The sequence below is a fragment of the Phacochoerus africanus genome, chromosome 12 (assembly GCF_016906955.1).
Source record: "Phacochoerus africanus isolate WHEZ1 chromosome 12, ROS_Pafr_v1, whole genome shotgun sequence".
Taxonomy (NCBI): domain Eukaryota; kingdom Metazoa; phylum Chordata; class Mammalia; order Artiodactyla; family Suidae; genus Phacochoerus; species Phacochoerus africanus.
Window position 1 is genome coordinate 44,907,666 of NC_062555.1, and position 13,864 is coordinate 44,921,529.

The 13,864-nt window shown below is 43.8% G+C and overlaps 1 protein-coding gene across 2 annotated transcripts in view; it reads right to left on the reverse strand.

Annotated features, from left to right (window-relative positions):
• Positions 1–13,864, reverse strand: part of MPP7 (MAGUK p55 scaffold protein 7) — a 270,754-nt gene that overhangs the window by 10,453 nt on the left and 246,437 nt on the right. For both annotated transcript variants that reach the window (XM_047755185.1, XM_047755186.1), the window contains exon 13: positions 5,332–5,412. In XM_047755185.1, the coding sequence (XP_047611141.1) occupies positions 5,332–5,412 (81 nt within the window). The remainder of the gene's footprint in view (positions 1–5,331; positions 5,413–13,864) is intronic.

Consider the following 13,864-nt stretch of genomic DNA (forward strand, 5'->3'; position numbering starts at 1 on the left):
AATGCTTTTTTCTCCTTAAGTTCTTTAAAATATGTAAGATAAATGTGGAGTTTTCAATGTATGACAATGTAATACATTGGACAACTACACAAAAAGAACTAAAGGGACTTAAATGATTACAAGATTTCTACACTTTATGTGAAATGGCACCAAGTTAACATTAAGTACACTGTGACTGGTCAAACATATGCATATTGTAATCTCTATAGCAACCAGTAAAAAAGTAATGCAAAGAGATATAAGCAGAGGGCTAATAGGTAAATTAAAATGGAATGCTAAATAACATTCAAATAATCTCCCCCCTCAAAAACAGTAGACAAGAAAAAGAAAACAAAAAACGGGATAAACAGAAAAGAAATAATAAAACTGTCCTAAAGTTCAGTCGGTTCACTAATTCAATAAATGTTAATGGTCTATATGTTCCAATTAAAAGGCAGAGATCAATTAAATAGATCTGAATGCCTCTCAATAACTGATAGAACTAGACAAAATATCAGCAAGACACAGGAGATCTGTACAACACTACCACTTCCTGGGTCTACTTAATAATGTATAACATAACATCCAATAACTGCAGAATACATATCCTTTTCACATATAAAACAGTAAAGAACAGAAAAAGACAGACAGTAAAGAAAAACAAACAAAATTTAAAAATCTAGTTACACTGATGAAGAAAAAAAAAAAGAAAATCACCAAGAATGAAAAAGTGGTTATTACTGCAGATGCTATGGATATTAAAAAGGATAAGAGAATATTATGCACTATTAAATGCCAACATATTTGACAATTTAGATGAAATGGACATATTTCTTTAAAAATACAATGAAGCAAAGCTGAAACAAGAGGAGACAAAATAATCTAAATAGTCCTGCATCTATTAAATCAAATTTATTTTTTAAAACCTTCTGCCAAAGAAGCTCCAGGCCTTGATGGCTGATGAAGCCTATCAGTCATTCAAAGATGAAATAAAACTAATCTTACATAAACATTTTCTGCAAGGAGAAGGAGGAATTATAGCTAATTCATTTAAATTCATTAATTCATTGGTACTAATTAATTCATTAGTACAACCATAATAGCAAACTCTAATACATTACTAAATAAGATTACAGACAAATATCCATCATAAGTACAGGCACAAAACTCCTTAATGATAATATCAGCAAGTCAAATTCAACAACATATATATTTTTAAAGTTACCAGATCATGAGAAAGGCAGACCTAACACTGGACAATCAATGGAATCTACCATATTAACAGAATGACAGATAACACCAGGATCATTTCAATATATGGAGAAAAAGCAGTAGAAAAAATTCAACACTGACTTGTGATTTTTTTTTTTTTTTAAATCTCAGCAAACTAGGAATCACAGGGAATGTACTCAAACAAACGGCATCAATGAGTCAACATCTTACTTAATAGTAAAAACTGAATTGCTGTCTCTTGACATCTGGAACATGGAAGACCTGCTAAATAACAACACAACAAAATAACCTGAGATGGATCAAGCCCCAAATGTAAATCCTAACGCTGTAAAACACCAAGAAAAAACAGGAGGATGTCTTTGTGATCTTGAGATAGTAAAGAATTTTTAGATAGAACACAAAAAGCACAAAACAGAAAAGAAAAAAAAAATGATACATTACACTTTGTCAAAATTTAAAACTTTTGCTTTTTGAAATGCCATTAAGAACTGAAAAGGCAAGCCATACAGACTGGAAGAAAATATTTCTAACACAGTTATCACATAAAGGACACTTCCAGAATACATAAAGAACCCTCAAAATTCAGGAACAACCCGTAGTAGGCAAAAGATCTAAATAGACACTTCACCAAAGAAGATATACAAACGACTAAGTCCACACAATGATGCTAAACATCATTAGTCATGGGTTAAACACAAATTACAGGATGGTGAGACACCACTACACATGTTACACTGACAAAAATTCAAAAGACTGACTATACCAAGTGTTGTCCAGGATGTGGAGCAACTAGATCTTCTATACACTGCTAGTCGGTTATAAAAGGGTATAACTACTTTGGAAAACATCCTGTGTTGCCATGGCTGTGGTGTAGGCCAGCAGCTGCAGCTCCGATTCAACCCCTAGCCTGGGAACCTCCATATGCTGTGGGTGCAGCCCTAAAAAGACCAAAAAAAAAAAAAAAAAAATCTCAAAGAAGGCCTAGCTACAAAGAAGTGTTCAAGAGCATGAGTCCTTGCAACCTGAGAAAATAGCTAAGTGTGATATGTGCCTTCAGGAGAAACCACAGAAAGTGATTTCTGTGTGGCGGACTGAGTGAGGGCCCCAAATCCAGACCATCGTGGCTCTGGAATCCATCGAATATTTGATATCTACTGTAATTCACCTGGTTAACTAATTTACTGAAAGAGCCTTTTGAAAGACTGATTATATTAATGGTCACATAGATTTGCTGATAATAAACTATGGCCTTAACATAACCCTGATTTTGCTTATCAAGGATGAAGTTTCCTATAGAAGATCATTTTTTAGGCAGAAAACGGGCTCTCACCACTTTCTTTCAAAGCAACTTGGCATGTTTAACATTGCTATATGGATCCTTTTATTTTGTTTTTACAGGCACACCTGCGGCACATGGAGGGTCCCAGGCCAGAGGTCGAATCAGAGCTGCAGTTGCAGCCTATGCCACAGCCTTGGCAACACCAGGTCTGAGCCCCATCCCTGACCTACGCCGCAGCTTGCAGCAATGCCAGATCCTTAATCCATTAAGCAAGGCCAGGGACTGAACCAGCATCCTCAGGGACACTATGTTGAGTTCTTTTTTGTTGTTGTCTTTTTTTTTTCTAGGGCTGCACGTGGAGGTTCCCAGGCTAGGGGTCGAATTGGAGCTAGAGCCACTAGCCTACACCACAGCCACAGCAACTCAGGATCCAAGCCAAGTCTGTGACCTACACCACAGCTCACAGCAACACCGGATCCTTAACCCACTGAGCAAGGCCAGGGATCAAACCTGCATCCTCAGGGACACTATGTTGAGTTCTTAACGCACTGAGCTAAAATGCGAACTCCTAAATGGATCATTTTAAAAGATCACATAGGGAGGGGCTAACAGAAGGGAGGGGAGGGGGAAGGCAGAAGAAAGGAAAGGAAAGCAAAGATAGAATACTGGTGATATAATCAAAGCAAAAGTTTTTCTCCAAACGAACATGACTTTACCTAAAAGCATTTTACAAAGCAAAGCAATCTAAAATTCCAAAACTGCTCTTAAAATATCTTCCTCTTTAATTCATTAAATCACCCTCAGTTGAGGCTCTGGCTGTATTTCCCACACATGTCTGATACAAGGCATCACCTGGGATCCTTGCTGTGAATACAGATTTTCAGGAATTCTGTCAGGTCTCCAGAAGGAGAACCTCTTTGGAAAGACCTTGGCATCTTTTCATAAGAACTTCCAGGAGTTTACATAGTGGCACAGCAGAAACGAACCTGACTAGGAACCATGAGGTTGCGGGTTTGGTCCCTGGCCTCACTCAGGATCCAGCGTTGCCGTGAGCTGTGGTGGAGGTCACAGACTCAGCTTGGATCCTGCGTTGCTGTGGCTGTGGTGTAGGCTGAGCAGCCGTAGCTCTGATTCGACCCCTAGCCTGGGAACCTCCATGTGCCGCTAGGTACGGCTCTAAAAAGCCAAAAAAAAAAAAAACCCAAAACAAACAAACAAACAAAAAACCTCAAGAGATTCTTATTATCAGGCAGGTTTGGAAAACTCTGCTGTCTGGGGATCCCTGGACATTAACACCTGTTTAAAAAGGAAACCTCTTCAGGGATTTCTTTGGCGAGTCTCAGCCCCTGAGCATCTCCGGATGTTGTTAATTTCCAGAACAACTTTACATGCAAATATTATTTTAACAACTGGATAAACAGGCCTAAATCCCTCAGTAATATGAAAACTATCCTGGAGGGTTACAATTTAATAGACAGCCTGTGTTTATCCGCTTCCAAAGAAATCAGTTTTTCCTACTAATTGGGCTACCATAAAGGGAATCTGCAGTTGGAAAGGGCTGTGCAGTGTTATATGGAGGAAGAACATGAACTTGGTAGCATACAATCTGGTTTCAAATCCAAGTGCAACTATCACCTAGGGAAACCTCTAAGTAAATCAAAGTATCCTTTATGTCTGTTTCCTCTTCTTTGAAATGGAGCTATTGCCCATCTCATACCACTGTTGGGAGGACAAAATAAAGACAAAAGAAGGGCAATAAAGATACAGTAGGAAATTCGTAAATTTGTTTTTTCCCTTTGTATTCTGTTTCCCATCTTCTGGGTTTCTTCTGTAATTACTCACCTGTAAGCTTAACAATTGTTTTGGAAATTTGTCTAATTACCTGTATATGACAATTCAGCTTTTGTAAGAGAAGCAAATAAAGTTTTCCCAAAAAGAAAAAAAAAAGTCCACATTTCTATATTTTCCTTTACTTTCCTCTCTGTTGGTAGAAACCAGAAGCCCTACAACTTATGGCTGAAAATGATTACAAACAATAATTTGGAAAAATGTAGTAACAAGGAGTAACGATGTAACAGAAAACTATTAATTTTAAAATAAGGTTGAACTCGTCCAAAACTGGAGAACATTGCTAAGGGCAATATACAAATGATTTTTTTACAAAAACATTATGAAAACCACTTAAAAACCCAGCATTCCAAATTAGCCTTTCAGATGGCTAACATCAACATATTAAGTAGCTGAATGGCATTTATTCTGGATATCAAAATGCTTCCAGTCTTGCATTTCATTTGTAAGAATGCCTGTGAAAACCACTTTTATAAAAAGAGACCTAATTCTGTAAACTGAAATGCAGCCTACCACATTGGGATTATATGGCTATGAAAGGTCCATTTTACTATATGCCAATTACTACACTATAAAAAAGGAATTAAGAAATGTTTATATTATGAGAAGCCTCCTTCAGCTCTCTGCAGTATGGTCCTTCTCATCTTAAAACTTCTTGGAAACCCTGGAAATTTAAGAAATAGAATAAACTTCTATTTAGAAGAAAACTGAAGCCATAATTTGATAACAAACACGTATTAAAATTCACCATAAAAATGGAGTGTAGGGAAGCTGGAATCAACCAACACCTCGCCGGGGAGCTGTGTGATCTGGGGCAAATCCCTTAACTCCTGTGCCTTAGTTTCCTCCCCTGTAAAATGTGGGTAACGTTGCTCTGTACTTGATAGGGTTACTGTGAGGTCTAGGTGGTGACTGCTGACAGCAGATGGCCCACACCTGCTGTGTGAGAGCAGGACCAGCATCCATGCAGTGGCGGAAACGTCAGAACTTACGGGGCACCGTCACGCCATAGTGCTGTGTGTCACTGATCAGCAGCTTCCGTTTCAGTTCATTCAAACCTACTCCCACAGGACCTGAAAAACAGGAGAACATTCATTCATTCCTGAACCAACAGCATATAAACAAGCGTGCGTCAGACAGACGCAACACGTGTATCCAGCTTCACATGTATTTTTGCTTTTTTACGGCTGCACGTGGCATATGCAAGTTCCCAGGCTAGTGGTGGACTCTGAGCTGCAGCTGCTGGCCTCTGCCACAGCCCCAGCCCCAGCCACACCAGATCCAAGCCACATCTGCAACCTACGCTGCAGCTCATGGCAACACCAGATCCTTCAGCCACTGAGCAGGGCCAGAGATCAAACCTGCATTCTCATGGATACTAGTCGAGTTCATTACCACTGAGCCACGACAGCAACTCTGAAAATCGAATTTTACAAATGACCTGCAATGTGTGTGCAAGTGTAGCGTGAAAACCATTCCCTGCAAGATGGGACAGTTGAATCCATCTATCCAGCCTGAGTGTCTAGCACAATGTATGCAAGTCATGAGGGATGCGGGACTGAGTTTTGTTCCATAGAAATGTCAGGTCCACATCCCTGGCGTCCTCAGCCGTTTGACATTCAAAAAAAAAAAAAAAAAAAGTGAGCCTGAGTTCCCACTGTGGCTCAGTGGGTTAATTCTACTGCGGAGCTCAAATGGCTGTGGAGGTAATCCCCAACCCAGAGCAGTAGGTTAAGGATCTAGCTGTTGCTGCAGCTGTGGTGTAGTTTGAAGCCGCAGCTCAGATTCAACCCCCGGCCTAGAAACTTACATATGCCCCAAGCGTGGCCATTAAAAAAAAAAAAAGCACCCTCACAAAAGTCCATGGACTGACCAGTGGGCAGTCTGGCCCCACCTGGGACCACTGCTCTCAGACCCCAGTCCTGGCTCTTGTCACCTGTGCACCCTAATCCTGCCATCATCTTGGGGGCCTCCCTCCTGAACCCACCTCCCCAAGGCTCCGCATCTCTCGGACACCTGCGTGGGCTTTTCAAGGAGCTCTTCTGACCCTGCCGTCCCCTGCCTGACCCCAGCCTGGTCCCTCTGTAAGCCCACCTCCCTGACTGCTAAGCGCTAAAGATAGACCTCCCTCTGCTTCACTTCAACCAGCTGCTGGGCAGACCCTGACCTGCCCTAGCAGGAGCACTTTCACCACTGAAATGTCAAATTCAGGCTTCCCGCTGTGGCTTCAATTCTTGCAGATCCCTCGAAGTTATCCCTCCCACCTCCATTCTCCAGAGGATCTCCAGTGTGTCCCTCCCCTTTTTCCTCACCTCCGTGGGCCCTAAGATGCCCCACTGCTTTGCTAAAACCCTCCAATCTCTCATGCACTGGCTGGCCTTTCATCACACCTGTCCCGGAAACTTTCAATCTAAGATCACTTTTTGGCTCCTCCCCACGTCCACTCCTGGGCGGAGGGAAATCTGCTCCCGCCAGGAGCAGCCCAGTGGAGGGCGCCCCACGAGGAGTCCACCCCCCACCCCCACCCCCGGGGGCCCTCCAGCCACCGCGGCCTTTGCCTCATTAACTGTATTTCCTGGATCTCCGACCCCTCCCCCCTCCCCCCAGGAGCCTCCCTGTTACCTCTCTCTTGCACACCCTCTGAGCAAACGCTGGCCACAGGCCGCCCAGCAATGCTGCACCGCTGCAGCTCTGGAGTTCAAGACCCCACCACCTGCCACCTCCCCTTCTGAACCCGCCCCCGCAGGGCTCCCCATCTCTCCTCCATTGCTGCCCAACAGTGGGCAGTGGGCTTTTCAAGGAACTCTTCTGACCCTGCCCTCCCCTGCCTGACACTCTTGGGGATGTGGTTTCCAGTGCCTCTTGGTTTTTTTCTTTTTTTATTATAGCTGATTTACAGTGTTGTATCAATTTCTGCTATATAGCAAAGTGACTACACATATATACCTTCTTTTTCTCACATTCTCTTCCGTCATGGCCTATCCCAAGAGACTGGATATAGTTTGCTGTGCTAGTCACTGAGCAGGACCTCATGGCTTATCCATTCTAAATGTAATATTTTGCATCTTTTTGTTCTTCTTGGTCTTTCTTAGGGCTGCATCTGCAGCATATGAAAGTTCCCAGGCTAGGGCTCGAATTGGGGCTGCCGCTGCCCATCTACACCACAGCTCACAGCAACACCAGATCCTTAACCCACTGAGCAAGACGAGAGATCGAACCCACATCCTCATGGATACTAGTTGGGTTCCTTACCACTGAGCCACAATGGGAACTCGAGTTTGCATCTACCTGAGAAAGGCTGAGCTCTTCACCTGGCTCAGCAGACAAGTACCTGACCCCAGGCTGGTTCTCCTGCCTCCAGCCGCACGTAATTCGGATGTGAACGTCAGTGCTCAGCTCAAACGACCCTTCCCAGGGCATCTCTCCTGACCCTGTTCCTCATTTTTATCAGAGTATGCTGTTCATCTCCCTCCTAATACTTAAAAATGGTAATTAACGTGCTGGATAATGCATGGCTTACCAGCCTGTCTCTGCCACCAAACCGAGGCACCGTGACAGCGGTGCTGGCTACCTTCCCCATAAAGGAACCCTCAGTACCATCGCTGAGTGACCATAGCTGGCAGTGCTCCCATCACCATCTGGGGCTCCAGAGACCTCACCAACTTCGGAGAACAGATGCCAACGCATGCAACGCTTCAGTCCTTTCTACAAGCATGCGCCTCTGGACCGGGCTATATCCCACCCCGTTCAGCCTTACACTCTGACACCCTCTGTCAGAGACAGCTCTTCTGCATCTTCACCTCTCTTGCTTTCCATTTCTAGCTCCTTTCCATCTGCACTTGAAATGAACATTGTCCTTGCCAAGGGGGAGGGAGTGGAATGGACTGGGAGTTTGGGGTTGGTAGATGCAAACGATTTCATTTAGAATGGAGAAGCAATGAGGTCCTACGGTACAGCACAGGGAACTACAACTGTCTCTTGGGATAGAACACGATGGAAGATAATATGAGAAAGAGAATGTATGTATAGGTATGACCGGGTCACTTTGCTGTACATCAGAAATTGGCATGACATTGTAAATCAATGATATTTAATAAAAAATAAACATTGTATCCTACCTTAACATAACAAGAATGACTAAACATACTCCAAGCCACCTCCCTTCACCGCCTCCCTTTCTAGCAGCTGCACACCCCTCATCCTTCCATCTCATTCTTCCTCCTGGGCACAGAGTCAAATTCAAACCCTCCGGCAGGTCTGCAGAGATTGCATGTCCTAAGCTACGTTTCACTGACTGTCTTCATTCTTGCCACCCCTGCCATGCACCGCATACCCTGGCCACACGAGGTCCCACTTCCTGAAATGGGGCCGGTTCTTTGTGCTGCTGGGTCCTCACCATAGGCCACTTTGCTTTTTTTTTTTTTAATAGTTGACTTACAGTGTTTCTTCAATTTCTGTAGTACAGCAAAGTGACCCAGTCATACACAGTTCCCTGTGCTGTACAGTAGGACCCATTGCCCATCCATTCCGAATGTAAGTTTGCATCCATCAACTCCCCCAACTCCTGGTCCATCCACTCCCTTCCCCCTCCACCTCAGCAACCACAAGTCTTCTCTCCTTGGCTGTGATCTGTTTCTGTTTTGTAGACAGGATCATCTGTGCCATATTTTAGATTCCACATATAAGCGATATCATATGGGATTTGTCTTTCTCTTTCTGACTTACTTCACTTGGGATGAGAGGCTCTAGTTCCATGCATGTTGCTGCAAATGGCATTATTTCACCTTTTATGGCTCACTGCGTGCGTGTGTGTGTGTGTGTGTGTGTGTGTGTGTGTGTGTGTGTATCAATCACAACTTTTTCATCCATTCATCTGCTGATGGACATTTAGGTTGTTTCCATGTCTTGGCTACTGTGAATAGTGCTGCGATGCACATAGGGGTGCATGTATCTTTTTGAATAAAAGTTTTGTCTGGCTAGATGCCCAGGAGTGGGACTGCTGGATCATATGGTAATTCTATGTTTAGTTTTCAGAGGAACCTCCATACCGTATTCCATAGTGGTCATACCAATTTACATTCCCACCAACAGCATAGGAGGGTTCCTTTTTCTCCACACCCTCTCCAGCATTTGTTATTTGTAGACTTGTTCATGATGGCCATTCTGGCGGGTGTGAGGTGGTACCTCTCTGCAGCAGGCCGCTCTGCTTTTGCAAATGCATTCCTGTCCCTTCCTCCCCTGTTTTTCAGGATTCATCTCAGATACACCTCAGGGATTCTTCCCTGACACTTTAAATTTGGGCTGGGGACCAAGTTCACGTGCTCCCTCTACTTGCACTTCAGAGGACTGATGGCACTCTCTCAGAATCGTCTGTTTACTCATCCTGATCTTCTCACAGACTTGAAAACAGGGATGTCATCTATTTGTTCAGCAACTGTTGCCCTGGCTGGCAAGCAGTAGACACGCATCACATATTTAAGCTCTGCTCAGTAACTATGCTGTCATGGAGGAAAAACTACTTGCCCAAGCAACCAAAGACGTGAGAGTTACAGTAAAAAGCAAGTGCCCCTAGAACGCCTGGATCCGATGGCTGGGTAATGTGCTCGAAGTCGCAACAGAAGTGGGTGGAGCTCACATGTGAACTTGGCTCCTGGATCTTGAGATAAAGAGAAGCAGAGCGGAAGGCGATGAATTCAGCTCTGCAACACTGATGTTCAGAGAAGGAAATCCACCTACATAAATGAAGACAAGGACTGCAATGCGATAGGTCAGGGCTGGGGTCTCCTTGCAAACAGTCACATCACAATAACATTGGAGACTGTGAGGAGGAGAAGAAAGTGATAGGTATTCCCTGGCTGTCTCCAAAATGCCAGGCTCCACAGAAAGGCTTAGGTGTTTTATCTACTCTGAAGGTACAAACAACATTTAGAGCAAATGCTGAGACTTACTCTTTTTTTTTTTTGTCTTTTTGCCATTTCTTGGGCCGATCCTACAGCATATGGAGGTTCCCAGGCTAGGGGTCGAATCGGAGCTGTAGTCACCGGCCTACGCCAGAGCCACAGCAACGCGGGATCCGAGCCGCGTCTGCAACCTACACCACAGCTCACGGCAACGCCGGATCGTTAACCCACTGAGCAAGGGCAGGGACCGAACCCGCAACCTCATGGTTCCCAGTCGGATTCGTTAACCACTGCGCCACGACAGGAACTCCGAGACTTACTCTTTAAAACAAATAGAAAACAAGCACGAAAAACAAAAGGGTTTTACAATGGTTTGCAAATGATGCAAACCTGGTTATATACACTCAAAAAAAAAAAAAAAAAAGCAGGAGTTCCTGTCATGGTGCAGCGGGATCGATGGCATCTCTGCAGTGCCAGGGTGCAGGTTTGATCCCCTGCCTGGCACAGTGTGTTAAAGGAGCCAGTGCAGGTCACAACTGGGGCTCACATAGGACCCCCGGCTCAGGAACTCCATATATCATGGAGTTTTTGGGGACCAAAAAAGAAAAAAAATAACATTTTTAAAAAAACAAACAAAATAGGAAAACTTAAGAGTTCCCACTGTGACTCAGTGGAAACGAATCTGACTAGCATCCATGAGAATAGAGGTTTGATCCCTGACCTCTCTCAGTGGGGTAAGGATTCTGCATTGCTGTGAGCTGTGGTGTGGGTCGCAGACATGGCTCGGATCCAGCATTGCTGTGGCTCTGGTGTAGGCCAGTGGCTACAGCTCCGATTAGACCCCTAGCCTGAGAACCTCCATATGCCACAGGTGTGGCCCTAAAACGACAAAAAAAAAAAAAAGGAAAACTTAAGTGTGGGCCCCCTCCCCAAAAAGGCACCAGGGAGTAAAAAGGGGTGTGCACTCACCCCTCCTTCAGGAGGTCTCAGCCCTGGAGTGCGTCCCAGAGTGAGCTAATTTGCTGCGTGAAAGTCTAGCACTTTTTTTCTTTCTTCTTCTACCCATGCCAAAAAACCACCATGATTTATTTTAAGTGCAGAGGGGGGAAAAAAAAAAAAGAGGTCTGTTTGAATTAGTGGGGGAAAAAGTATGCTGTTTCTAACGTGATACCCTTAAGTTTGGACCATTTTCCGTTTTAGTCCTTATATAATCTAACGCTCACTGGAGAGCTTGCTTCGCTGTGGACCTGCAGACTGTGCCAAGAATGTGCGGTGGCAAATGACTGTATTTGAAAAACTTCCCCAGGTTAGGTGATTTGAAGTCATTATCTTCAAGGGTGGGATAGCGTCACAAAACAGTTAAAATGGACACATCATTTGAATCGTGCTTATTACTAAATTGCCCGCCAGGCTCCTGGATCCGTTCTGCCGTCCACCCTGGTGACATTCTAGAGATGTTCCTCCTTGGATCGTGACCGTAAGATGACCACTGAGATCCACAGCCCTGTCCTGTCTCTCTCCTCTGTGGATGAGCAGAGGTCACATTTGGAGCCGGCTAGTTTGCATTTAGAACACAAACCTATCTGCATCACAGTCGGTTCAGAGATGCACACTGAGTGAGGTCCACTCACGCCTCTGTAACGGGATGCATCCATTTCCTCTTCCATGTATACATTTTTATCAAATTGGGTGAAACACACGCGCGTATATGTATACAAATACGTTACTCTAGAGCTTGGGTTCAGCTGTGCTTGTTCACCCTAACTAGAAGCAGAGAAGTAACCTACGTAGCACATATTTAAAGCACAGGCACTGGGCTTTGCGCAAGAACAGATGATGACAACACGGTGTCTTTGCAGGCGGCAGGCTTGGATTCCATGGTTCACATACACCATGATGGATCCTCTAAACATCCCTGCAGCAAAAGCTATTATCTCATCTTTATAGATAAGCAAATTGAGACAATGAAGGCGTGAGGAGTTTTCCTGAGATCGCACACCTGGAGGGGGGCTTACGGTATTCAGAAGCCTGTGCGTCTCCCCAAGAGTCTGCGTTTTCTCCATTCACTCCATCATCTTACTGAATGAATGGCGACAACACACAAGCTCCAGGAGCCAGTAGCTCAGCTGTCTGTGGCCATAACCATGACTTCACAGTCTTTCACCCCATTCCAAGCTGCCCCACACTTCTAAGAGTGATGAAAAGCTATGCTTGTGGAATACAAGACTCCAGTACAAATGAGGGCAGAGGTCAAATCCAGTGATATTAAAATTTGTTCTATGCCAAACTTCTGAGAAATCTAAACGTAATGAAGAAGACAAGCATATCAGGACTGTGAGACACACATGGGCATGTCTATTAGGACTCTTTTTTTTTTTTTGTCTTTTTAGGGCTGTACCTGAAGCATATGAAAGTTCCCAGGCCAGGGGTCGAATCAGAGCTGCAGCTGCAGGCCTATGACACAGCCACAGCTACGCAGGACCTGAGCTGAGTCTGGGACCTACACCTCAGCTCAAGTGACTGCTGGATCCTTAACCCACTGAGCGAGACTAGGGATCGAACCTGCATCCTCATGGATACTAGTCAGGTTCACTACCGCTGAGCCACAACAGGAACTCCTCTATTAGGATTCTTGATCCAGGACTAAACTATAGAAAATTGAACAGAATGAGGTTATCAAAGGAGAAGCCAAAAAAGCACATTAAATAATTATTTGGGAGTTTATTAGTTTGGAATTCCAGGGGTGAACTAAAGTGGATGGGCTTACTAGCTTTAAAAATAAAAGAATGTTTTGGAGTTCCCGTTGTGGCTCAGTGGTTAACAAATCTGACTAGCATCCATGAGGCTGCAGGTTTGATCCCTGGCCTCCCTCAGTGCGTTAAGGATCTGGCGTTGCCATGAGCTGAGGTGTAGGCTGCAAATGCAGCTTGGATCACGTGCTGCTGTGGCTGTGGCATAGGCCAGTGGCTACAGCTCCAAGTGGACCTCTAGCCTGGAAACCTCCATGTGGTGCGGGTACAGCCCTAAAAAGACAAAAAAAAAAAACAAAAAACAAAAAAAAACAAAAAAAAAACAAAAAACAAAAAAACCCCCCAAAACCCCCATGTTTCTATTCAAAGCAGAAATGTAAATAAGTATTCTTTTCTAATTTTGTAACAGTTTAGAAAATCACTTTGCATGCAAATTTCCAGAAAGAATGAATAAAGCCATGCAAGACAATCCTCATTACCTGAAATTCTTATAAAAAATATATCACATGGATAAGATAGTTAGAAAGGCATATTATTTTTAAATTACTTTTGTGCATTTTGTTTGTGACTCCTTCCTGAAAGTAGGCAAATAAATGAATAAAAGCCTCATTCATATTCAGCCACAGAAATACAGCCCATTTGGGGGAGTTAATAAAATGATGCTAGTAAAGTTTCTATTTAAAGTTTTACATTTAGGAAAATATTCACATTAGCTAAATGCAAAAATGCCTTTAGTTTTATCTTAAAGACTTTTGGAGGGTGGGGCCAAGATGGTGGCGTAGGAAGACCCTGAGCTCACCCCCTCCATGGCTCCAAAATTATAACTATTTTCAGAGCAACTATGGATGAGAATGACCAAAAGACCAGCAGAAAAG